This window comes from Pungitius pungitius, chromosome 15 (genome assembly GCF_949316345.1).
Source record: "Pungitius pungitius chromosome 15, fPunPun2.1, whole genome shotgun sequence".
Lineage (NCBI taxonomy): Eukaryota > Metazoa > Chordata > Actinopteri > Perciformes > Gasterosteidae > Pungitius > Pungitius pungitius.
The window spans coordinates 16,846,354-16,872,602 of record NC_084914.1 but is presented as its reverse complement, the minus strand read 5'-3'; the positions used below and the strand labels follow the sequence as shown (position 1 = coordinate 16,872,602).

The 26,249-nt window shown below is 42.0% G+C and overlaps 1 protein-coding gene across 4 annotated transcripts in view; it reads left to right on the top strand.

The window, feature by feature from the left end:
- The window catches only part of astn1 (astrotactin 1), a 302,720-nt gene that overhangs the window by 99,317 nt on the left and 177,154 nt on the right, over positions 1–26,249 (top strand). For all 4 annotated transcript variants that reach the window (XM_037457170.2, XM_037457168.2, XM_037457167.2 and 1 more), the window contains exons 8-11: positions 2,761–2,928; positions 15,924–16,008; positions 19,561–19,635; positions 24,338–24,475. In XM_037457170.2, the coding sequence (XP_037313067.2) occupies positions 2,761–2,928; positions 15,924–16,008; positions 19,561–19,635; positions 24,338–24,475 (466 nt within the window). The remainder of the gene's footprint in view (positions 1–2,760; positions 2,929–15,923; positions 16,009–19,560; positions 19,636–24,337; positions 24,476–26,249) is intronic.

Here is a 26,249-nt window from a genome sequence, read left to right as displayed (position 1 = left end):
GATCACACTTGATTTTGATGTCACGGAGTATCAGATGAGAATCTGGATGAATGAAGCTTTTCATGGCAGCAGCTGGCGAATGTGTCTACCCTGAAATACTGCGAAGAAAATTTGAAAACGCGTAAAGTGACAACTTTTTCCTGGACTTTCACATCAGGGAAAGTAATCATCTGTAGATGTTTGTCCGTAGGATTACAGGATGTCGTACTGAAGGACAAATAGCCATGCTGGCAGATTATTGACCACAAGTGAAAACACCATGGTGGTGCTAGAGGAACATTTTCAGTCAGCATGATTCATCCTCGGGGAACCATACATGGCTGTACAATATCTCATGTCAATCCATCCAATAGTTGGTGGAGTTGTTTCAATCGAAAGTTACTTATGCAACTACGGTTCTATGAATCCTGAATGACCACCAGGGGCAGTGCTTCACACTTTTGTCTCGCACATGCGCAGATCAAGTCATTTTACCAACCAAGTCAACTGTGGCCTCGGATGACCCCCGGTCATGAATAAGTACCGCTGTCATCCTATGTTCAGTCCTACGGAATCTTTAGCCGAGTTCCTGAGATTCCAAGTGACCCTTTCATAGGCATACCTCTTAGGATAGCCCATGATGTGAAGACCCTCCTGGTAGAGTGTAGCTCCATTCTCAATGGCTGAGCTTGGTTGCTCGCCTTTATATGTCTAGGAAATGGCTTCTGAAACCTAGTAGGATGGCTGCTGTTTTGAGAGAGCACAGCCCTGCTCGCCTCACAGCAAGAAGGTCCTCTCTGTGTGGTGTCTGTGTGGGTTCTCTCTGGTACTCTGGCTTCCTCCCGCAAGATGTGTCCGGTAGTGTGTGCTCTATTTTTAAAGGGATAATCAAAGGGTATGGCACTAACTGGAGCATGCAGAGCCTGCCAACTAGTCATTTGATGTGCTTGGGCTAACAAATGGCCAGTGCTTCCCATGTTTGCAAAGGGACGGGTCGTTGCTAATGCAGAGATCACTCAGCAGGTAGCTCTAGGTATCGAGTGATATAGTGACACCTCCCGTGTCGGGTGCCAAGAGACCCCTGTCTCCCGGTAACAGACTTGTAGCTGCATTCCTTTGGTTTGCCTGCTTGTATTTTCAATTATGCTAATTGTGTAATGCTTACTTTTTAAAAGCAGTTTCAAAGTGACCACCTTTGGAGAGTATTTAATCTGTAAACCCTGAATCAGTTTTCAAATGTGGTCAATACAACAATTTGCAATTGGTAATCATTGTAGAAAAAGCTCAGTAATGCAGTGTCCCACTTGAGGTCCTGGGTGATGATGGAGCCCAGGAAACGGAAGGAGTCCACAGTGGTGACGGGGGAGTCACACAAGGTGAGGGGGGAAGGTGGGGCTGCGTTCTTCCTGAAGTCCACAAGCATCTCCACTGTCTTCAGGGCGTTGATCTCCAGGTTGTTCACGCTGCACCACGTCACCAGATGGTCAGACTCCCGCCTGTAGGCGGACTCGTCCCCACCAGAGATCAGTCCAATGGGGGTGGTGTCATCAACAAACTTCAGGAGCTTGACGGACTGGTGACTGGAGGTGCAGCTGTTGGTGTACAGGGAGAGGAGCAGAGGGAAAAGAACGCAGCTTTGGGGGGAACCGGTGCTGATGGTCCGAGAGGCAGAGACGTGTTTCCCCAGCTTCACGTGCTGCTTCCTGTCAGACATGAAGTCAGTAATCCACTTGCAGGTGGAGTCGGGCACGTGCAGCTGAGAGAGTTTGTCCTGCGGCAGAGACGGGATGATGGTGTTGAAGGCAGAGCTGAAGTCCACAAACAGGATCCTGGCGTATGCCAGATGCTGGAGGATAAAGTGGAGGGCCGCGTTGACAGCATCGTCTACAGACCTGTTGGCTCTGTAGACGCATCAAGTTGCATTATTTAGGCCGCAAGTTCTGCTAATAATGCACATGTGGAGGTCAGAGGGAAGAGTAGAGCCATTTGTTCCAGATTTCTGGAGAGTTCAGGTGAAAACTAATTAGTAGGTGTTTGTCAAACCTGCAGAGCAGCCTGAAAAGTTTAGGGTTTGAGAGTTTGCGGAGGGATTTTCAACTGAGAACTGAGTTACCTCCCAGCTAGAGTCACAACAAGGCAGTGTATCACATTTATCCTGTGCGTACCATCATCTTAAATCCTAGTGGACACAAAACGCTACTTTGTTCGCCGCTGCCTTCCTCGTCTTGGCACACATGTGACTGACAGAGCGTGAGCCTGTGGTCGCTGACAAAAAACCAACAGGAGCATTTATCCAGCCATCACTGGTGTAGTTTCATCAGAATCCATCACAGTTTGTATCTTTTAGTTCTTAGCTGGCAAGGTTTGTTGTGGTGGTTGGGTGGGTCTCAACTCCTACTCTGTATCCTTAATAGTAAGTGACTGAGAATCGTGTTGGAGGGTTATCATTTTCAGGGTTTGTACCATAGTCGATCTATGGTTCATGCACATACATTAATATACGTTTTTCTTTTCTTGTATCGTCCAGATTGTTAGGACTACGGTTTGTGTATTGACCTGCATTGGAGTCCAAAAAAGGCAGTGTCTTTGTGCTGTTTCTCTTTTCAGATTGTGTCTCAGGGGATATTTTCCAATATCTTACTGCTTTTCCATTCTCCCTCCACCTGCTGTTTATTCATCCACCCTCTACACCCCTTGGCTCCCCTTGCCCCTTTTCTCCTTTCCCTCAACCCTCTCCATCTTTTATCCTTCCATTCATGTTTATTTTCATTCCTTCCTCAGGATCCAGGTTTATTTTGCTCCAGGGGAGCCAGCTGGACGCCTCAGACTGGCTGAACCCAGCGCAGATCTTGTTGTACTACCAGCAGAATGCCAGTGGGCCCTGGGTCGGCGAGCTGTGCGGACGGCGTCTCTTGGAGCCGTGTGAGCACCAGTGTGACCCCGAGACAGGTGAGCCGAGGACGTGTCATAAACAAGGGGCAGTTTTGTCTCAGTGGAAACCTTTGGGATTTTAATGAAATAAGCAAGGTCTCGCCTCTCTGACTGGACTATTGTCTGACATCAAATCCACAGAGAACATAGTGAATCTAGAGTCGGTACAACGTTGGCTCATTTTTTCATGCTTGCAACTCCGCAGTCAGCAGTCTTAACTCATTTGTTATGTCGTTAGAGATGCTTATTATGGTGGTTGTGGTTTAACTTTATTCTTTAACAGTTATTTAACCTGCAAGGAAATGTTGTAATTTTGTATTTTATGGTAATTAAATTGACAAACAGAACGCACCTGCCAATAACACAAATGTTGCACTGATAAGGGCTCTGTTACCCAAGTAACAGAGCCCTTATCAGCATTTCATTGCCTTGTGCACATGCGATAAAGCATTCTTTTGTTGGTCTAAATCTTTAAAAAAAAATGTAAGTGTTATTTGTAGTGACAGCTAAGCAAGAAGCAAGGCATCTCACGGGATCGAGATGAAAAAATGAATGAAAGAAAACGTAACAGAGAAAGATGTCATGGCCATCCACAGACATGTAGCAGGAGACGTTTCTACAGCGAGAAAATACGGTAACTCTACGAAATGTAGAGCTTTTAAAATAACAGTGACTCGAAGTTTGACCCCATTAGGAGTCATGGAAAAAATGGTTTGGCACATGCACAGCATTGCTATGCATTATGTATTCTATGTCAACCACAGTCAACTATAGTCATCCAAGATTTTCATAAATTAGAAATAGTGCGTGTATGATTTGTATCAGCTGCTAAATGCTAGGGCTTCCTCTTTTGCCCAAGGGATTCTTCCACCAAGTTTCCTGAAAGTCAAATCAGTGTATTCTCTTTTATTCTGCCGAGGAACAGACAACAAACCAACAAAGTGAACCAAAAATATGACCTCCATTTTCTTTTTTAGAACTTGAAACCCTGTTTTTTCCGCGGGACCACTTTCCAAGAAAGTTCTAGGCTCCTTCTGGCTGTGGTCTGCGTTTCCATAGCAATCAAAAGAATTACAAATCTCAGGCTTATTCGGCTGACAAATGGTAAAGCAACAGGGCTGATGGTGGAGAGAACCCACTGTTATTTGGGCACGCCCTGTGTCAAAATGACAGCTTGGCTCTTTCTCACTTCCGAATGAGCAACTATTTGCACAGTACGTCATCTATGGAGTTTCTTTGTCACTAAACTGTGCTGATTACCTGACTTTGCAAACCCCACCCAGAAATTTCTTGTCCTGTCTTATATTACTACCCCAGCAATGCATTAAGCAATTTAATGTTAAGCATAAAAAATGTACACCCTCTCTTGGCACATATTTGCATTCAGGTACATTTGAATCAGGGAGTATTGGGTATTAGCCATAATATTGGCTGTCCATGGATTGTGTTTTTAAATAGAAATTGGGTAGAGTTGCTAAATAAAATACAAGACGACGGGGCGTCCACTGACTTTGCTATTGTGAGGATTACAGAAAGGTCTCCTCGTCGATTTGCTTTGCGCGAAGCCCCCCCCGTCGGCCGGATCGTAGACGCCACCCCTCCATATGATTTTTATGGTCTGGCCCGCTTGAGCTCAGCATGCCAGAAAAAACACGTCAGGCAGAGTCCGTTTGCCGACTCGTCTGTGACTCGGGATGAATGACGCCCCAGAATCAGGCCGAATACATTGGCCTGAATCCGGTGTACAACACTGCAGTCACTGGGCCATAATCCTAAAAAAACTGGTCCTGCATTATGGAAGTAAATCTGTGCCATCGGGGGTTGAAATAAAAAGGTGATTGGATTTCTAGCACTGAATATTCATGCATTGAAATTATGTACCTAAATGTTCTTCAACATTAAAACACCGCAAAAAAATTCAACCTAAAAAAAAAACTGTTGAAATATTCAGCCGCAAAAGAAATGGAGGTTACAATATATAATATAATAAAAGTTCAACCTTGAGACACCAACATCCGGGACACTAAGGAAGAGCAATCGATTCTAGATTCAAGATCAGGAGCGTGCGTCAAGCTAAAGGAGCGAGCACCCAAAACACCTTCGGCTTCGGATTGTAGCCATGTCCAATAATAACGGGGCTTTAACTCTTCTTCATGTCATCAGTGTGGTTTGTGTCTGTAAGATTCCGTAATAGACAGCTGACATTTGTACATTAACAGACTGTATTGTTAGGAGTGATTGGCAGAGTTTTGAAACCAGGAACGCGCTTGAGCCGCTGTATCGTAGTGGGGGGGGGGCAGCGGCTTTAACAGAGCGTGCAGACGCATAAACCCGACAGGACATGCAGGAATAACCGCAGTAGCGCCGAGTGCGGAAAGTGGTCGGTGGAAGGATCCTTTTTCTGAGCGGCACAAGCCGATCTCAGTTGGGTATTAAGCGGCATTCAAAGTCCACGGAACGTTAAATGAGTCTTCCTGACCATGAGAGCTAAAAACTACTAAAAGCTTAATAAGAGAAAGCAACATCGAGGCTGCCATCCACGGTCATCTTAGATTCAAGAAAAGTGCGCACTATACACAAAAACAAAAATCTGCTCTCTAGTCTTAGCAACCTGACAGACAACCAATTTTCTTTCTCTCAACATGTCTCAGTCTGGACAGATCTGGCCCAGGTTTGGCAGCCATTAATGGGCCGGGCCAGAACCTGTTTCCGTGCTAGTTGCCAATAAATCCAGCTGCCATGTCGCAACAAGAGTAGGCCCAACTCTATAATGCCGGATTCGGCACAAGTCAATGGATCAGAACCGGTTTCAGTGCTGGCTGCCAATAAATCCAGCTGCCATGTCTTAGCCTGGATAGGGCCGGTTCTATAAAGCCAGATTTAGCCTAGATTCTGCAGTCATCAACGGGCAGAAGCGTGTTTTAGTGCTGGTTGCTGATGAACCCGGCAGCCATGTAGCAACCAGAATAAGCCCGAATCTATAATGACTGATTTGGCCCATGTTTGGCAGTCATTAATGGGCCAGATCCCGTTTCAGTGCTCATTGCCGATAAACCCTGCGGCCATGTCTCGACCAGAATAGGCCCGTTTGTATAATGCCAGATTCAGCCCAGGTCTGGAAGCCATCCACGGGCCAGAACCTGTTTTAGTGCTGGCTGGCAATAAACCCGGTGGCCATGTCTGAGCCAGAATAGGGCCATATCTGTAACAGCTACATCTGGGCCAGATATGGCATGAATGAAATGGGCCAAAGCCGGCTCACATCTGGCCGCATCGAGACAGAACACAGCCGAGCTAGCCGACACAAGTGCGACCATAACTACGGTCCACGGCACTGCAGGTGTGAGAAATAGCAAAATGGATTGTCTGGAGAACTTGACCTGACTTCCCCCAGGGGAGTTGTTCACAGAGCTGATACATTATTTTCAATGTCTCCACTGTCAACTTTGTTCTGTGGGTGATGGTTCTAAGGACAAATTATTTAGTTTTTCTGAGCAAAATTTACGGAAAAAAAAATTGTAAATGATGATGATTAATTATAGCAGAGAGTTGAATGCGTTTGTCTCTAGCCACTCGAAACCAATTTGGAGGTTTGTAAAGGTCGAGGAGTAAATGCCAAAATGTGATCTTCTCTTGGAGCTCCTTCCTCTAGTGTGAAATCGTGGGCAAATTGTTTTTGTCCAGGTTGATGAAATCAAATTTGAATCCATCAGATTGTTTACTCAAAGAGTAACAGACTAGTTTAATTTCACAGGAAAAAGAACACAATGAGGTCCTAACAATTGTTTCAGTGACCTTCATTATATCGAATTGGATTTGATATTGGACTAAATTTTTTGGTTAGCAGACTGCATTGGGTTATATTTCGACTGTTCCTTCCCAATCCTGTCTGAGGGGAGACGTGCTTAGGCATGAGGTAACAACCGCATAAGAGCAGCACCGCAATTTGTAATTTCAAAAGGATATTTTGGGTGTTTAGAAATTGAATTATATGAGCCACTGGTCCATAGTCAGTCCTCCAGCTACAGTAGATGGTCTTTGGAGAAGCAGACTGAAGGACCAGCAGGATATGTGACAAATGCAGCAGCAAAGGGCATTCAAGACATCTTAAATCCATATCTTTGAGGTGTATGCTATATTTAAAATACTCTAGTGCATCACCATACCACCAGATAGCCCTTTCTGATGGGGCAACTGGACCTGTGATATTCTTAGGCATTAACATTCTACAATGCAGAACACCGGGGAGACTGAAATGAAAGATGTTAATAACTTTTGAACAATGCTGCATTACATACTTTTTTTCCAGCCTTAGAAAAAGCCTGAGTGAAAAGTAAATCCATTTCACCACTTTTGGTTGTTCCCTTGACCACATAACCCAAAACTTCTTATGATTTTGGTGGTGTTGTATTGACTATTGGCCAGAAAGGGGACCTGCAACCTGGCAGAGAGATGCTACATGCTGGGAGACCTCTATTCTGATCCTTAACTATTGCCATTGTCATGTCATTCGATCTAATTATTAGACAACTGTCAGGGTGGGTGCTGGTGCAGGCGGAAGGCAGGCAGGACTCAAACGCAGGAGTTTCCAGAAGGTGCTCTTTATTCACCACACAAATCAAAAAGCCAAAGGATGTGCACCAACGACAACTAGACATTGACAATGACGCGACGAGGGACAACTGGCACACAGGGCTTACATACACTAGGGAGGTGCAGGTGATTGGACACAGGTGGAAACAATCAGGCAATCACAGGACAAGGCAGGAAGTGAAGTTACCCAGGGACACGAGAGACATGGAAACTACAAAATAAGACAAGAAGCAGAACCAAACCGTGCTTCGGAATTATAAAAGAAACACACGCATGTAAAAAAGTTAATAAGCTTTTATATGCACAACTATTCTTTGGTTTTACAGATAACTTTTTTATTTTAATTTGTTATGTTCCGATTGAAACTGACCAGGATGTTCAAAACCTTTTACCCCAAATTTTTAAAAAAACTGCAAAACATTCCAGCTAATTTGCAGATCTTTGCATTTAAAAAATACGATTGAGCTTGCTCATCACTGGATGAAGTGCATTTGGGTTTTGCCCATCTGCTCGTTTTGTAAACAGTCAAATTATATTCCCATTGGAGCTGGGCAAGTTAAAGTGTTATTATTGCGTTAAAGCATTAATTCACTAAGGGCAAATAGTATTTTATCAAATATTTACGGATACTTTTAAAATTCCATCACTCTTAAAGTCCGTCACTGGCTCACTGGGTGTAAATACACATACCAACAGACCGTGGGTCCCCATGGGGGGATTTTGATCAGTATTAGCTTGGGGGGAGCAACATCATGCGTCTAAGCCAATGAGAGCATTTGGAGGCGGGATTGGAGTGGATGGCACCACTGTTATTAATAACCTGCATCACTAAATTTTTAACCTGTTCCGAAAAGAAATTCACTTGCTTGTCATGGTATGATCGTGAAGGGTATTTTGTTTGTGTAAGCCACCCCGCCCCCACATCCGTAGGATGGACCATAACATATTATGTTATTATAATTATATTACTCTTTTTACGTTTTTCACAGGCTGATAATGTGGATGAATGTATATACAAAGTGAACATAGTCATAGTGACATCACCCTTATGTTTATGCCACTACTGTATTAAAACCTAGATTCCTTCAATTAGGCTGATCTTGTTTTTTTAAACCTGTCAACTGAAGTTTCCATGTCTTTAAATATAATTTGTAACATGCTAATGTATGAATATAAATTCATTGCTTTGCTGCCAGTTTGACACATTCTCATGAAAGCAATAGGATAGAAGAGTTTTCATTTATGAATAATACATAGAATTTTAAACAATTACAATTTTCCTTAATATTTCAATGGGCCCTGTGCCTTTCCAGTTTCCCCCGATACACACAGATGGAATTTTGTGCATGTGCAGCTACTGTACACACTGCTTTATTCAAGCTACACATATTATTCAAAGTCCAAATGATGAGAGCAACATGCTGATAAAACAGAATTGCAGAACTCTGTGGTGCTTAACAAGCTCTTTATCACTCTCTCTGCCAGTGAATACATTTTGATCTTCCCGGAATCCACTATGTCTGTAAAACAGATTAATACAATGCGTGTCCTTGTTTTAACAAGTCCTTTAAAAGTCCTCATCTCTGCAACTAAGTCTCTCAAACTCATTTTTTTCTCTCTGTATTTGAACGTTCAGAGAACGTCAAAACGTTCATTTTAATGATCTGCCATAAATAAGTTCTTAATGTTTTTTTGAAAGTTATGATCTGACATTTTTTTTGTTCAAGTACGGCGCTTAATACGACACGTCCTCGGTCCCTGTGGAGGCGTTGACAGCCTCGCCAGCAACAGTGGCTTCTCGCTTATAAAAATAGCTTTGGCTTGAGGACTAAAAAAAATACCCATTTTTTCTCCCCAACAAATAAAATCTTAATAGTTAACCTAGATTTTCTCCATCATTTCTTATCACTAATTCTACAATCCAAGTATCAGAAGGTGTTCCTCATTCATGGAAACCGAAAGTATCCAGAATTAATCATTTCAGTGCATCTTGGGAAATCCTTAATAATCTTGAAAATGTCACTCAAACTGTTATAGGTGCGTAGAATAGTCTCCTATTTAATGAGAAGGAAGGCCTTCCTTGTTTTACACGGCGGCTCAACACTCCTTTGCCGGCGACTCCGATTGAGCTCCAAGACCTTTAAATGAATCCAAAATACGGGGGCCGGCGTGTCTCCCGCTCGCCGCTTTGGAATCCTTTCTGAGACTCGCCCACACACCTAAATCCACACGGTGCCCCCGCTCCTTTAGGAAATCATGAATGAGCAGAGCAGGACCGGCAAGGCGAGCCATCGGTAATGGTGTTTTTTTCACATGATGCATCTGTAAATAAGCTGTTCTGCATATGTGCACGTAAATGTGTGTTTGTGTCATTGTGAGAGTGAGTGTGGGCTGCAGCGGGTTTCAATGGCGCTGTACATGGCGTGAATTCTTATTTCTGCAGCAGGAGATACTGATGGACCGAAGCGGTAACGCATGGCGATGATGTCTGCCCGCCCTAAAGACGCTATCAACCATATTTGGAGAGAAGAGGAGTAACGTAGACATGTCGTACAGAGGCCTATCGATCACATTCAGTCTATTTGACCATAAATGGACCATCATTTACAAAATGATTGTCATGCTGTATTGAAGAAGACTTGATGCATCACGGGCTAGTTCCTCTCCATAGTTTGTGTTCAAACCACTTTTGACACAAAAGCCCACGTTGCTTCCTGCATCATACCAAACGCAGAGTGGATCAGCATGCGGATATCTGCTTGATGGCTGAGTCATTTTGCCACAACTGTATGTGTGGAAAAAGCGCACAGTGAATGCCCCCCACGCAACAGATCTAGGTTTCTGGATTATTTAAAGGCAATGTTTAAATTCTGCTTCGTAACGTTGCACAAAACCCCTTCCTGGTGGTGTGTGTGGGTGTGTCTGTTTGTGTCCTAAGATCACAGAAAAACAGGTAGGAAGCAATGAAAAGCAAGTTTGTAGCTCCGCCCCCCCATATTTACCATGCAGGGGATGTAAGACGTCCGTGTAGCAGCTTTGAGCTTGAGTGGCCAGAGCTCAGAGCGCAATGAAACGGCAAATAAAAGTAAGGCGAGGGGTTGGATCTTTTTCAGCTGACATTGAAACAAATCTAAATGAATCACATCTTGGCATTGTTTTTATTTTATTAACTCTGGACACAATTTATACCACGAGTCAAATGAACTTCCCAGAGTCAGGCATTTAAATAACATCAAGACATTGAACAAAGTAGAAATTATGTTAAGAGCCGGGGCGGACTTCCTTACCGCACATCATTTAGGAGAGGAAACATTTCACATAGATTTTTGCATATGGTTGGCTGATTGAATGATGTAAGCAACTGAATGAGCCCTTTGAACTCAAACGTATTCAAAAGAGGTGGCGGATTATACCATTGAGAGGTTTTTTAAGGTGGGTGCAAAATACAGCGGTGTCTGTTAAAACCAACAAACTCTTCCACAAAAAACAACAGTTACAAATGCCTAAACAAGCAGCATCAACTGCATCGCTTAATAGAAGCCTTTCTAAGTCTGTACAACAACTGTGACGGATGTCTCCGTTTTAACTACAGTGTGATGAGACTGGACATTCCACAGTGCACTTTGATGCGACCTTTCTTAGCCAGAAGGAAACCTTGTACCTTTTTAACTTTGACATATTGGCCACTACAAGATTGTTGCAGCTGCTATTAAGACTGAAAAAGTAAATGAAAGTGCTTTTTTCCTCAGCCTTCGTCATCCTGCTACATCGGCTAAGCACCTCAAGTAATTGAAGTACTCCAAATGCTTTGTGTTGTTGGCTCAAAAGGAAGAAGACGACAAGCTGATGTTGGATGTTTGTAGAGCTTTTTTCTTTTGCCCGACCCAGTCAGCTGTCATGGTCAGAACTCAAGAGAAAACAATGATCTATTTTGACTCCAAATGTGCCATCAAATCTTAAAAGACTTGAAATACCGCTTTAGTCATTTCTTTTTAATCCCATTTGAGCAACACAAAGGAGGCAATCAGCGGGTATGATTTCCTTTAGCCGGACAGGTACTGACAGCTGACCTTCTTCCATTAACTGTGTTGTATAAGCCCAGGCCTGTGCCCTTCAATTGCCTCCTATTGAGCAGGAGCGGAGCATGTTGTACACGTTACCCCCGAGTAACCCTCTCACCCACAGGTGAGGCCACATCACTCATACCGAGGAAAGTCGAGGCCGGCGTTTCTCTTGGGTGCTGACGATGGAATAAAAAGCTGATGCTTTACTCCTGAGCATGCTCTTAATCCACCCCCCTCCTCCATCCCTGTTCTAGGGGGGGGCGTTGGACGCTGTGGCTCTCTAAGAAAATAAGAAAAAAAATCATATTAAGGCTAGGTAAATTAACACATTAATATTGCATTAACTCATTAATTAGCGCCGACAGCTATTTTATTGTTTTTTTTATTATTTGTATAAGAGATTCTGAAATAAACACATAAAACAAATTACAGAACCAAAAGTTAACTGTAACCAGTGTTTCCCCTTAGTTTATAACATTGGGGGATTTGGTTATCGTGCAACTGGAAGAGAGTCTTAATAATGTTGTCTTTCTCCGTGAAGAATTCCACATAAACTATTATATTTAAAGCCAATTGGTCACTGGCTCTGATTACTCATACAGACAAACCATAGGTCACGGGAGGGTGCAGGGTTAGGGGTCGGGTGTATGTTGATCAGTATTGGCTTAGGACGGGTTCACAGGTCTTAACCAATGAGAGCGTTGAGGGGCAGGCCTAAAACTGCTGCAGCCTTCACACATAACAGTTAAAGATGTTATCAACGATAACAGAAAAGATTTGGCCCAGAAAGATAGCAAAGTCATACATGAACATTTTAATTTTGAATCTCTTCCAGATAGTTGAGTTGATAAAACCAAATGTATTAATAACCAATGACAAAATCCAGTCTTAACAGACTATAAAACCCCTGGACATTCAATCCCAGCTGTGCACTCTATCAGGGACACGTCCTTATGAACATCGATTATAATGTTAAAAGTCAACTTGCCTTTTATAATGTTATGAGGGTGAAGAAATGTTAATGCCCTGCCAGTGGAAAATAGCTTTTTTTTTTAGGTGTTTAAAGCCCCCAATACACAAGTTTTGAAATAAGACATAACAATGAATTGCAATTACAAGTCAACCCAGCACTATTACATTTGTATACATGAAAACCAGCTACCAGTAGGAATGGGTATTTTTTTTCCACCAATATCTGTGCTAAACCAGTGCTTCTAAAACCATACCAGTGCCTAAACAGTGCCTAGACCGATACTTTTTTCTTTTTTTTTAAGGACAAAACAATAATTGAAATTCCATGGCAAAAACGTTTCTTTAAATTGAACAATTACAAAATTAAATGACCAACTGTTTAAACAATAATGTAAATTAAAAAAAATGGGATTTGGGGCAGAGAGCTGCATTAAGCACAAGAGTATATTGTTTATCTACAGTGTGATAGAATTTATTATTATTTCTACGTTTAGTCAACGCTTCGCAAAATAAAGACGAAAACAACGATCTGGCGTCATTTGCGTGATGAAATGGGGTCACGTGTCTCAATGCGGTTTAATGAAGAACAACACCAAAGGGACGCCGCTGTGTCTGTGTGCGCGCAATAGTCTGCCTGCCATTGGGGGGATACTGCAGACTTTAATAACGGAGGGAAACACTGACTTAAATAAATATAAATAGAAGGTAGATGGCTAGCTGGCCACTGTAGCTACACAAGGCTACGCTATCGTTAGCTGCTGCAAGGACACTGTCATCACAGTGTGTAAATAAAGTGTTTCAATCGGCTCAGGAACCGAAAGCAAGCACCGAAATCTGCGTTACGTTTCGATACGGTGGGTCCCGGTCGTGTAGGAACCGGTGCTATATTGGTACCGGTTCTCGGTACCCAACCCTAGCTACCAGCAGATCAATATTAATAGTCTTCATATAAAGCGAGCACTTGGGGATTTATAAACCCCTTTTAGATCACAGTGCCTCTGTTTGTAAGCATTTACTGCTGAGCAGTGTTGCATGTGATCCTATTAGCAATTGCCCCAAATTGTTAGACTTTATGGATTTTTGGAAACCTCAGTCCCTAGACGAGTTTTTCCTTGATAAATAATGACCAGTCTATTCAGACTGGCTGCCATTCAGTCAATGGCACCAGTAAAGCCTGGACAAATGAGTCTATTTAAAGACATTGGAAGGAAGGAATCATTTCTGTCACAAGCATCTGCAGGTTGAAGGGAAGACTCAAACTTCTTCAAAAAAGTGCTCTTTTAATCCAACAAAGACGTGCACCAATGACTGGTAGACTTAACAATGACACGACAGGGGACACCAGGCACACAGGGCTTAAATACACTAGGGAGGTGCAGCTGATTGTTTCCACCTGTGTCCAATCAGGCAATCACAGGACAAGGCAGGAAGTGAAGCTAACCCAGGGACACAAGAGACATGAAAACTACAAAATAAAACAGGAAGAACCAAACCGTGACAATTTCAGTATTTAGACTTAGGCTGTCTTGCGTTTTTCTCCATTGTGAAATTAAGCTGCAGGAAGTATAAATCATAAAAATTCCCAAGTAATCCCAGATTAGTGGCTTGAGGTGGGAACTTTTTTTATTTGTGATTTACTATTCCAGGTAGATCATCGTGATACTTAACTACCACCATTAGGGAGAGGAGAAGGGTTCCTCATTGTTCTTTCGCACTCCAGGATAACAAGAGAGCTCTTTTTTTTTACACAACGAACAGAATAGAAAGAGTTTTTTAGATTATGCAATTTGGCCACAAGCACTAAACAAAACAAGCAGTATCTCTGTGCAGGCTGATTACCAAAACGCATCAAAAAGCCCCTCGAACTCCCCACCTTTCAGGGAAACTGCAAATGTGCAGTATTTTAGGGATTTTTTTCTTGGCTGTGTTTTCTTTCCTCTTTCTTTGCATTCACACTGTCAATAAATGTGGCCCAGTTCAAGTTGTTAGCTTTGGGCAAAAAGAAGACACTCATTCTTCCATTTAGTTTTGCGGCATTAAAATCCGCTGGTTTAACACAGCAATTACTAGATTTAAGAAAGCAAATTGAAGAAATATGAGATACTGAAACAGAGGTTTGTCCAAATGGCTTTTCTCCAAGCCGCTACCGCTAGCGAGCTAACGAGCGCCTTGCTAGCTGTGAACATGCCAGTGCTAATCAGCCCAACAAAATAAATAGTCCAAAAAATGACCTTCTAACGTCGATTCGTAACCACTTTTCCCAAATCTCTTTGGAAAACGACACGGGGTCAAGGAAAGATAGTTAGGAAAATTCACGAAGAGTTACAAAAAGAAAAGCACTTTCACTAAGCTACGTAGTTATGATTCAACGGGAGACGCATGTTTGTGTCGGTCTGCAGCAGCAAAACTACAATTTCTCCAAAGATGGACAACAAAGAAGCGCATCTTAGATGCCTTTATGTGTTGTTACAGTGCTGAGTCATGCAGACTCTATAAACCAGGTTCAAAATGTTACTTCATTAACAAGGTTACAATATAAATGAGTTTAGGCAACGGTTACTTACATGATCTGTGTTGCTCGGATATGATCGTTATTTCTCGGCGAGAATGATATGTCACTATTTAAATATTGCAGCCGCAAGGAATTGTGGGACGGAATAATCTCCTCTCGTAAAGGATGGTCCAGTGGTTCCTTTGCTAAAGGAGCTAAGTAGGGAAGCTCCTTTCATTAGCATTCGAGAATTCAAACAGCTTTTATCATGGTGGCCAATTACACTGCTTCTGGGTCAATTCACGCAGATAGGAACCTTCCTAGCATAATAGCTTGCTGTTTTAAATTCTAGTTTGAGAGGACAATAAAAAGCATGTTTTGATGTTTTGATGCAAATGAACCCTGATAGATTGAACCAAACCGCTGATTGTATTTACTTAAGCACATTATACAACATAATGTTTTTGTAAACAGTTATTTTCTACCTGAACTTGTTTATGTCCAGAGAACCTGTTGTTGAGTAGGATTGATTTTTTTCCCTCTTTAAGACAACAAACCTTTAACATTGAGATGTCCATGTAACAACAGTTTGAAAATGAGACAGTGTTTTACACATTATGTATCAAACCTTTTAGGAGACCATCCATGGGTATGATGGAGCTCCTATAGCTCTCATAAGTTGCCATTTCCTGAATATGGACAGCAGCTCCGTGGGCTTTTAGTGAAAAAATATTGCTTTGATAAAGAAATCCCATAGACAACACCATTAATGGTTGGAGATGATTGAGTGTTTTCTAAGTGCTTAAAGAGCATAATCTTTCAGATGACGTATTGAGGAGAGGAGCAAAAAAGACTTCACTATAATGAACACATCTCTGCCTTTCTGTTTGCAGGTGAATGCCTTTGCCTCGACGGCTACATGAAGGACCCGGTCCACAAGCACCTGTGCATCCGCAGTGAGTGGGGGCCCAATCAGGGGTAAGTTTTGATAATCACCCCATGATAGTATACTGTTCACTTATCAGGCAGAGAATATTTGGAATGGGACAAATCTATTGCTTAACTGTTAAACCGTTTAAAAACGGTTGGACATGGGTATATTGTCATAGGGTATTGCTTAAATAATAACATAAAAATGTCTCTTATAACCACACAGGTGAAAAAATTTATACTGGAAGGTTCCGGCATGTTCTCACCTCATGGTAATAAACACAGCCTCTTTGAAAGTCAAATGTCAGGTGGTCATCTGTTCTCTGTCTGCAGGACAGATGATTGGTGACAAAAAGCCAATTTTCTTGGGCCTCTATCTTCAAATATACCACACATATGAGGGTTCTTTTTCAATGCTGACTTAAAATTTGAAAAACAAATATATTATATCATTAGTCATTTTCCACAAGGGGTCGATAGCGGAAATGAAACTTTTAGCCTCTATTGGGGATCTTAAGACCATCTTTCGAGCCATTATTACTTTGTGTCTTGACTCCAATAACTACCTCATGCCATTAACACATGTTGCCTGCTGCGCCTTCTGAATTTAGCAGTGAGACTCCTCACTGGTACCAAGAGGAGACCAAATCACTAAACCAGTTAATACAGAAAATCATTTTAAGATTCCTTCATTTGTTTTTGATTCATTTTAGTGGGTTGAAACATGACCTCCTCAGCCCCTATTCACCCCTTAGACCCCTCTAATCCTTGTCATTCCAAAGTCTAGTTAGAAAATACATGCTGTAAATGCACTGGAATGCTGAAAGATAAAATTAATTTAAAGATTTTTTTAAAAATACTGAAATGTTTTATACTATTATAAGTTGTAATATCAGTTGTGGTATAAATACTAGTAGTAATAGTAATTTTAGTATTAATAGCAATAGAAATAGCAATAGTGTTGGTAAACGTATTAGTAGTAGTAGTAGGGTAAGTAGGGATTTAGTAGCATATATCTGGTATTGTGACATCCAGTGTCACGGTTTGGGTCTGCTTCCTGTCTTATTTTGTAGTTTTCATGTCTCTTGTGTTCCTGGGTAACTTCACTTCCTGCCTTGTCAATGATCGTTTCCACCTGTGTTCAATCACCTGCACCTCCCTTGTGTATTTAAGCCCTGTCAGTATCTTGTCTCATGTCACGTCATTGTTTCCTGTCACCTGTTCAGGTTGGTCTGTCTGTTATGTTTTTGGTAAATATTAAAGAGCACTTTGTTCGAAATCTGCGTTTGAGTCCTCACTGCCTGCCTTCGACCTGCACCCCCACGTGACATCCAGTACATTTGTGATTTGTTTATTCATTTGTAAATAATGAACAAAGGACAGGAATATAGAGAATAATGTTGAGTGACATCTGCAAACTCACAAGAGAGGGATTTATTTTATTTACTTTTATTAAAATTTAAAGCAGTAAGAGATATTTCAACCATTCCTGTTGCTCAAGCTCCAAAACATCTAAGATTCTACAATACCCGTGATGCAATTAACAGCATCCTTTTATTACATTTAATTGATTACAAACCCCACTTTGTAATGCAAGCTTGTTGTTATGAATGTATTGGTTTCAAACCAAACACAAGATCAGACATTACTGGTGAAATCATTTATTTTGATAGGATTAGAAGTTTCCCCATAAAACATTGATTGCAACTTTTGTCTAGACTCAAACAGTTGTATCACAAGCAATGAATCCCATTTGGGCTGATGGTGAGTCATTAAAGTTTTGGAAGTATCGTTGCGCCTTTTCGTCTGCTCCTCTTTGGGTAGAAGGCCGCTTCTTCTGTATGACAACGATGATTTCCAGTAATAACTTGATATCATTTAGTATTGAAAAAGGCTCCTTCAGACCCCATCACAGGAATTGGGTTCACGTCTGCTTGTTAAAAAGTCCTTGACATTTGGCTAACACCACGGACACAGTGCCAACCGCTGGATGACCAGTGTGTATGTGGAGGAGGTGTTGCGCTGTAGCACTGTTCCCTCCATTAACCCACGTACCATTGGACTACTACGCAATTATGATTGGATTACTCTAATTCAATCAGCTTGTCGATCCAGTGCTGACCATTGTCGGCTATTCTGTGAAAAACTATTACTTTATCATAATCTCTTATGATTTATTTATTTGGTTCTCGTTAGTTAAATGACAGTAATATTATTTTGTAATATTAGTGTCGAGACCCCCTTGGCCTCCCCTAAAAAATGTCCCTCAATAAGACACAAACACACTAAAAATTACACTAATCATTAACTAAATTACTACTAGGACAAAAACTACAAAGAGACACAAGATAACTGCAAAAGGACACAAAACGTCTACGCAATTGACAACAAACAGATACACAAAACGACCAAAAGAAGACATAAAAGCACCACCAAGAGATATTCAACGTCTCAAAAAGAGCAAAGGCGAGCACTACCTTCAGTAGCAGTGGCCCTCCCACGCGTCACTATGAGTGGTCCCCCAGCGGTTTACACCGTCTTTGTGGTGTCAGCTAAATGTCAAGGACGTTTTACAAATTAAAATTGAATGATTGAAGAATAACTTCGGCGAAAACATACATTCATTTTAATTACACTTTGTCAACGATTTTATTAATTAGTACAAGTAAATAACTTCAACATACACTCAATATGTTAATATCTCATTAAGATTGTTACTGTTAGGTCATTAAATAAGGCGTATTGCCCGGTAATTATTTATTTAAACACATCTCACCCTATCAGGTAAACCAACAGCAGCATGCGTTTCCAGTCATGCAGTGGATCATTAGTGGATCCATGACCTCTCTTCGGTCCACTGGACCCCGTGCCACCCAAACATTTTTTGGGAGACATCTGAATTTCCTGTTAGCCCGCCCAACTGTGCACCTCTGTACCTCCTTTCCCCTGGTGGTCCCCCTGTGTCACAGTGCGACAGAGTGTGTTGGATGGTGGGGCAGGGGGGGGGGGGGTGACTTCAATGTTTAATGACCACGAGCCGCGGCGCGGAAAGCGTCCCCGATGTTCTTTTTTAGCTTGCAGTGGTGCAGGGGCCTGCTCGGAATGACATCGGGCCCTTGTCACTTTGCCTCCGCTTGCTCTCACTTCGTGAGACAGTTTAGTCCCCGAGCTGCCACTCCCCATTAATCTCCATCATTCTCCCTCTCTCGTAGGCTGCCATGTCCCACTCTCCCCGTCTTTGTGTCGGGTTTTTTCCACTGTCTGCCCTCGCTCTCACCCCTCACCCCCCCATGGTGTATAGATGCAAGCCAAAGTCACTTTGCGAGTCAGCTGCCGTAAAAACAAATTTCTCAATCAGCATGTTTACATAGAACCCTCGTCGTAACGCCGCTGTGATGTGGGGGTGGCTCTGTGAGGGCGGGAAGGACTTGAGTGAGACACTGAAACAAGGCGTCTGAATTTAGGATGGTTCAGAGGAGGAGGAGGAGGGCTGGTACACTGAAAAATGAAACGCCCGCCACCTTTTGATTTATTCCCTCTTCTCTTTTGTATCTTCCTCTGATCTGTTTCCCTTTCTTTTCCCTTTGCTCCTCATGTCAGTCCCTGGCCTTACACCATCTTCCAGCGCGGTTTTGATCTGGTGATGGGAGAGCAGCCCTCTGATCGCATTTTCAGGTAAGGGGGAGATATAAGTCGGTATTATACGCTTGCATTTTCCACAGCAAAAATAAATAAAAAATTGCACAGTCTAATAGGTTTCTGTGATTCGGCTACACTGCAGCTTAGTTTCTTCTCCTCTGACTAAGGGGAGGAATGTGATCTGCAGAGGTGTAGTGTAATGGAGTCGGACAAAATAGATTTTCACATTAGGACAAGCACAGTCGCTTTTTCTTTCTGGGTCAGGTTATCATTGAGTTCTGATTAATCTTATGCGTTTTTGAAATTGATTGGAAAAAGAGAATTACATTTCAAAGGCAGAGGGTAATAATCGGATAATAATAACTTTTGTGAAAGTATCTCGCAATATGATTTGCATATTTGATGAAATTTGAAAATTTTGTTCATAAATGTAATTCTTACTTCGCCCTACAAAAATGCTTTGCATATATTGTCAGAGCTACTACATGAAACTCTGTTAAATACGTTTTACTTATTAGAGGTTTTCCGAAAGGAATTCTGGTGTTTAGAAACACTTCTGTATCGTCCAGAGGAACCGCCAATCAGCCCAATATCAAAGTTCCTTGTAGCAGGTCCACAACGAGATGGAGAATGTCATGTAAAAGGAGATTTTTGTCAGGCCTGGACTGTAAAGAGGACTCCGATGCAGTGGGGTAAACGCATTAGGCCGTCTTTATTATTATCTTTGATGACAAAAATAAATGGCTATGAAATGTCTATATTATCGATCAAAACTTATTTACCACAAGCAGAAAGAATTCATTCAGGCGGACGAGAGGTCGTGCCTTCGGGGACAAGACAAAGGGAGACGCCGACTATAAGACACATGAGGACAAATGGGAAAACAGGTGGAAACTGGCAAGACAATTCGACTGGTGACACATGAGGAAAGACAAGTGACCTGAAACGAGAGGACTGTTAATTTTTCAAAATAAAACAGGAAATGACAGGACAAAACATGAAGACAAGATATAACCCCAACTTGACCTCACCGCAGTGTGACAATTTTAGCTGTAAAATGCCGGTTGTTCCACCGTTAGCCGTTTGTGGTAACCATGGATATGTACTGTAAGCAGTTTAGTTGCCTCTGTGCCAAATGCTCTTGGGGAAGCAGCGATGCGGTGGAATAGTCCAGGCTTTTCAATTTCTATAGGTAAGAATGGAAGAATCTATAATGTGCTTACGTTGACAACGCGGGAGGCAATAAAGAGTTTTCAGTCTCACTTCAGACTCCTCGCTATTATTTCATTACATTTCATTTTCAGCTCTATCCTCTCAAACAGTGCTTTTGATTTCCCAGGAGACTGCGACACGACTGTACAGTAAAATATCATGAGGAACCAATGAAAATGCTATCATTAATCTGCGGCCCTGGCATTGTTCAATTTGGTACTTAATAATGATGAGTTCCAGCAAAAGAACGCTCCACTTACTCAGCTCCACCACATGCTCAGTAACTTTCCTCCCGGTGACAGTCAATGTGCTTTTTAATGTAGCAGGTACACATGTGAGGATGGCCCATGTTCAACAACAGTGGAGCAAACAGCTGCTTTTCTTCCCCAAATGAATATGTTCCTTTTACTCAAGACAAAAGAGATTAAAAAGGGAAACCGAGGTGTACCCCGAGCAGGCACCTTTACATCCAGAGCGGACAGAGGGGGGCCGGCTCCAGGAAGTCTCCAGCAAGTGCTTTAATACATCACCCGCCATGCTGGGATGTTTATTAGACGCTTCTCCCTTCGTCCGGCGTGTGCTTTAAAACATCTCCGTCCTCGTGAGTGTCACGACCGGACAATGGTCCTGAACCCAAATGCACAACTCGTACGACGAGGTTCACCAAAAAAAAAATCCAAGTTTATTAAACAAAAAGGGCCAAGAGCCGATGAAATGAAAATCACTCGTGGGAGAGAAAACAAATCTGTAATATAAACTATCTGAGGCGAGGAGTGACACAGTGGTTCCATGACCTGGGACAAGACGAACTGGCACAGGGTAGGGGCACAGGTGGAACCAATCAGGGGCAGGGCAGACAACCAGGCAGACACAGGAGGAAGGTTCATTTTCAAAATAAAACAAACTCAAACACGAGACAGCTTCACTAACATCATTTCCTGGACATGACAGTGAGGACCTGCCACGGCACAGCCATCCGTCCTCATTTAGCCTCCATGTTTGGAAGTTGGCTAAGCGACCAAAGATGGACCTTGACGCGGGCGTCATGGCGTTCACCAAAGTGGATATCATGTCAAACACAGAAGCAGAGGAGGCAACAGGAGTCACAGCGGTACAAGGAGCGTCAAATGCAACGAAGCAGACTACTAGGTGTATGAGTCACAGCTCCAGTGTCAGAGGAGATGAATGCTGAGAGCCACCACTCAAACACATGCACAGCACAGTGTCTACTGGGGGGGGGGGGGAACCCTCTGAGGACCGCGGCCATGCTTTCCACTCAACAACTCGTTTTCTCACTGGGACTCTGTTTTTCCACCTTTTATTCCTCTCACGGTGGCCCAAATAAGTCACACGGCAGCGCACTAGTCCCTGGGTGTCCATTATACAAGAGTGCTCGTTAAGTGGCTGCTAATTTGTTCCGCCATACGTACGTCACACTGCGTCACAGGGAGGCTGCACACAGTCCCACAAGAGATGGCGCAATGACTTGCGGTACAGAGCAACAGCTTTCGGGAAAACAATGCTGAAATATTTGTGTCGCTAGAAGACGGCGTTGAGTGGCCAAACAGCAGCACTTTGATCCGCCCCAAACCGAGGAGTAATTGGGTAGATGTAAGTAAGTGTTCCACAATGCGGCTGGTGATGAATGCACGCTGCCCATTGCTTATGCTAAGTTGCAAAATGAGCAAATGCAAATTGAACAAATGTGAATGGGGGAATGTGTGCAGTCTCCATAAAACACCAAAAGAAAAAGGTTGTTAACCATTCATTCAATCAACAATTCCCCCTCCAATGTACCACAGATTTGCATGCATAATTCATCAGTGCTAATAATGCGTTTGATGTTAATCAGTGTTCAATGTTAAACTTGTTAAAGGCGAAGAGTGTTTAAAGATTGATGATACTCTGTGACCTGCAGATAAAGAATCGTGTTGAAGCGCCCGTTCCAGACCTCCTTGGTTACAGATTTATAGCCCTGTTTGGTCCCAAGGAGGAGTCCTTATGGCCTATTTTTTTTTGTTTTTTTGTTTCACGTTTCTAATTTGGCATTCATAGCATCCATTAGTATACAGTGTCCTTCTGTGAAAAAAGGAAAAACTTTGCTAGAATAAGGTAGAATAAATAACCTTGAGGCAGCTTCATGTCATGGTTATAAAGCACCGAGCAGAGAAAACACATTCATCTGAAAAGTAGACCCCATGAGGTGGATGTAGGTATAGTTTTTGCACAACAGACAAACGGCAAACTGCGCCAGTTTTGCACATAAAGAGCAGGATTTTTTTTAAAATTATTATAAAACACAGTTTTTCAGTTTAATGCCACTGTTTGCTTTTACCCCAATTTAGAAATGACTAGTTATCCCTCTGGTGAAACCATGACTTTTTATCTAGCGCCCTCATCAAGTGACAATAACAATAAATCCAATATTTAACTGGTGACAGTCTAATTACCCTCCACTGCACTTTGAGTTAAGAGGCTGATGGAAACATATTAAACCATAGCAAAAGTTTTAAAAAATTGAGACTAAACATCACTGTGTTATCATTTTGGGGCATTTTTGCATTAAACATTTCAGCCTGGTTCTTGTATTTAAATCATATTCAGTCAGCTGCATTCTTATTGTAATAAACATCTCTTCAAGTTAAACCCTTGAAACTTGAGTCAAAGACAACAAGATTTTAGTGGTCATTTAAGGAGATTTACAGCTAAATCCTACAGAAGGTATTACAAGATGAAGATATTTTCTGTAAAACCTTGTATGGCTTCTTGTGTGTCATGAATAGGGTTGCTAAATTCCAGGAAGTTTATTTGGGCATTAACAGGAATAATAAACTGAACTTTTTGGGGGGTAAATACAGTTAAACAAAAATCAAAATGTAGTTTTGTCATTTATGACGAGACAAATACAGTTATATTAGTCAGACATGCATGCTAAAATATGAATTTAAAAATAATATTTATGACTTGAGTAGAACTTTATTCTCAGTCCTCTGTTTTTCCCTAAATTATTTTAGGTTTAGAGACATAAAAAGTTTACAACACTGCCGTCCATACATCTTTTCAATATAGTTTTGGTTCACTTGGTTTATTGCTCAGCCTTTCATTTGCAGTTATTACTTTCACTTATAAGTTGTCCAACTCGGCCTTTTTGATAGACGTGAATAATCAAGGTGATGATGTACTTTTGTAATTTTGTGTGGACATATATACGTCCTACTCTTGATGCTGTAAAAGGTTAGCTTACTGTATACAATAAACTTAAATAATAAACCGAGTAATCAACGTTTTACGTTTACAATGTTCACAACTAGTTGCATCCAGGGTCCAGCTGGGCTAAGCTTGCAAAGTCTACATTAAACTACACTTAACTTCCCTGTTACATGCTTTTGCAAAAAGAAAATGTCGGAATTTCCATAAATTCCCAAGCTTAACTTTCCATTGACAATGTTCTGCCCCTTTGCAACCCTAGTCATGTGGCCATATTTTAACCACAGCCTCCCAATCCACTGTTTGTCCTCCCCTGCAGATTCACATACACCTTAGGAGAAGGGATGTGGCTGCCGCTCAGCAAGAGCTTTGTCATCCCGCCCGCCGAGCTGGCCATCAACCCGTCGGCCAAGTGCAAGACGGACATGACCGTCATGGAGGACGCAGTGGACGTACGGTAAGAGGGCATTAAATGACATGTGACACAACGATGGAAAGCCGAAGAAAAGTAGAAATGTCGGCCTGAACTGAGGGCTAGAATGGGCGCACCACTTTTACTCTCACTTAATCAGCATGTGTTTTGTTTGTATTTGCTATTCTTAAGTGGCCCTGTGAGGTTGGTGCTATGGTCCCAGGCATCATAATCCTAATTATGAAGATGCAGAGAAGCCAGAGTAAAGGCAAAAATGAATCAATGCAACGGAACAATAGCAGCAGCCCTCCATGTGGTTCTTCAATAAAACACTCCGCGACACTAACAACATGAAAACAAAGTAAAGTGCTGCTGCATTTCAAATCATTTTGACATATTACAAAGGCAACTTGCCTCCGTGTTGCTTGTGACAGTCGCCTCTCGTCAGTGTTTAATGGTGGTTTTTGATTCATAGGCAAAACAAATCATTTATTCTCAGTTTATATATTTTGTACTTTTGCTCTCGAAACACTCATTTGCATATTAAAGACACAAATCTACCGTCATAAAGGAATATGGTGTTGCCCGTTTCAAAACTGGCCCACAACATGACTTCTTCTAAGCTTCGGCGCATGATGGAGATTAAATTATTAAAAAGAAAAAACATAAAAGTTCACATGGCCTTTTGAAATGTTAAAATCAATAAATTAGCAGCCTGTGGCACAGTGCTGTCATTATGTTATCCAGTTGATAGCACATTCCTCAAACCGTTTCCCTAAATATTGATGTGGAGGGCTTGGTAGCCGTCTGTGTGTGTGTGTGTGTAAACAAAGCATACTACGAGATTTTAGTATTTCATACTACTTATAATTAGGAGATGTACCGGTAGTCAGAGTACCCATCAGTTTTTGGCCAAATGTTTCATCCACTACTGCATGAATTCCCTTGGAATTAGATTTAGATCTTAGTATCCTCTTAAAGATGACCACCTATCCCTTAGGACTTTTCATGTAGTGCTATCTATCGTCAGGTCAAAATAAAAATAATCATGATGTTTTAGTGGGATCACGTATCACTATTAAGAGGCTCAAGCATTCAGGCAATGACATCTATTTTTAAAAATATGAAAGTTACTGATGACATAAGAAAATAGAGGAACTGGGAGATATGTGTATATCTTATATTTTATTTGATCAGTTGCAACTGCGTGTTCATTAATAGTTAATTAAATGTGTTAAATCATTGTCCGAAGTGCGGCTCTTTTTAAACAGCCAGAAATGTATGTGAAAAAGACTCTGCTTTTCACTAGAAGTAGATATGTAAGGTCCCTCTTTCACATATACTCATAACCTTCCAAAGGACATAGCTCCACTTGGGTCCTTTTATTTCCAGTGGTCAGCATCCTCCTGGGTCACCCCGGGAGTTTACGTGACGGCGTGTGGTTGGCCGGCATTACGCTGGAGCAAAGAGCTTTGTGTGAACAGGCTCGGTTTGGCACAATAGGTGTGTTAATGTAATTAGCGGTGGGGATTTGTCTCTTAGTGTATGCTGGTACATGCCCTGTCAACAAGTTAGTGCGCACAACCGTGTCCGATCCGGCCCTAATTCGCCCGATGGTTATTTGCCGTGTGAACGCGATGTCAGGTGAAATTAGTCTCGCTCTAATGAACATCCCCATCATCGTTCTCATTAGTATGTGGCCACTCAAAGGAGTTATTAAAAGAAAGAAATAGTTTTCTATGCCACTGGCATTGGTTGACTGAGACATCCGAGTGGTCCCAAATCCAGAGTACGATGAAATGAAACAGAGCCGTGTTTG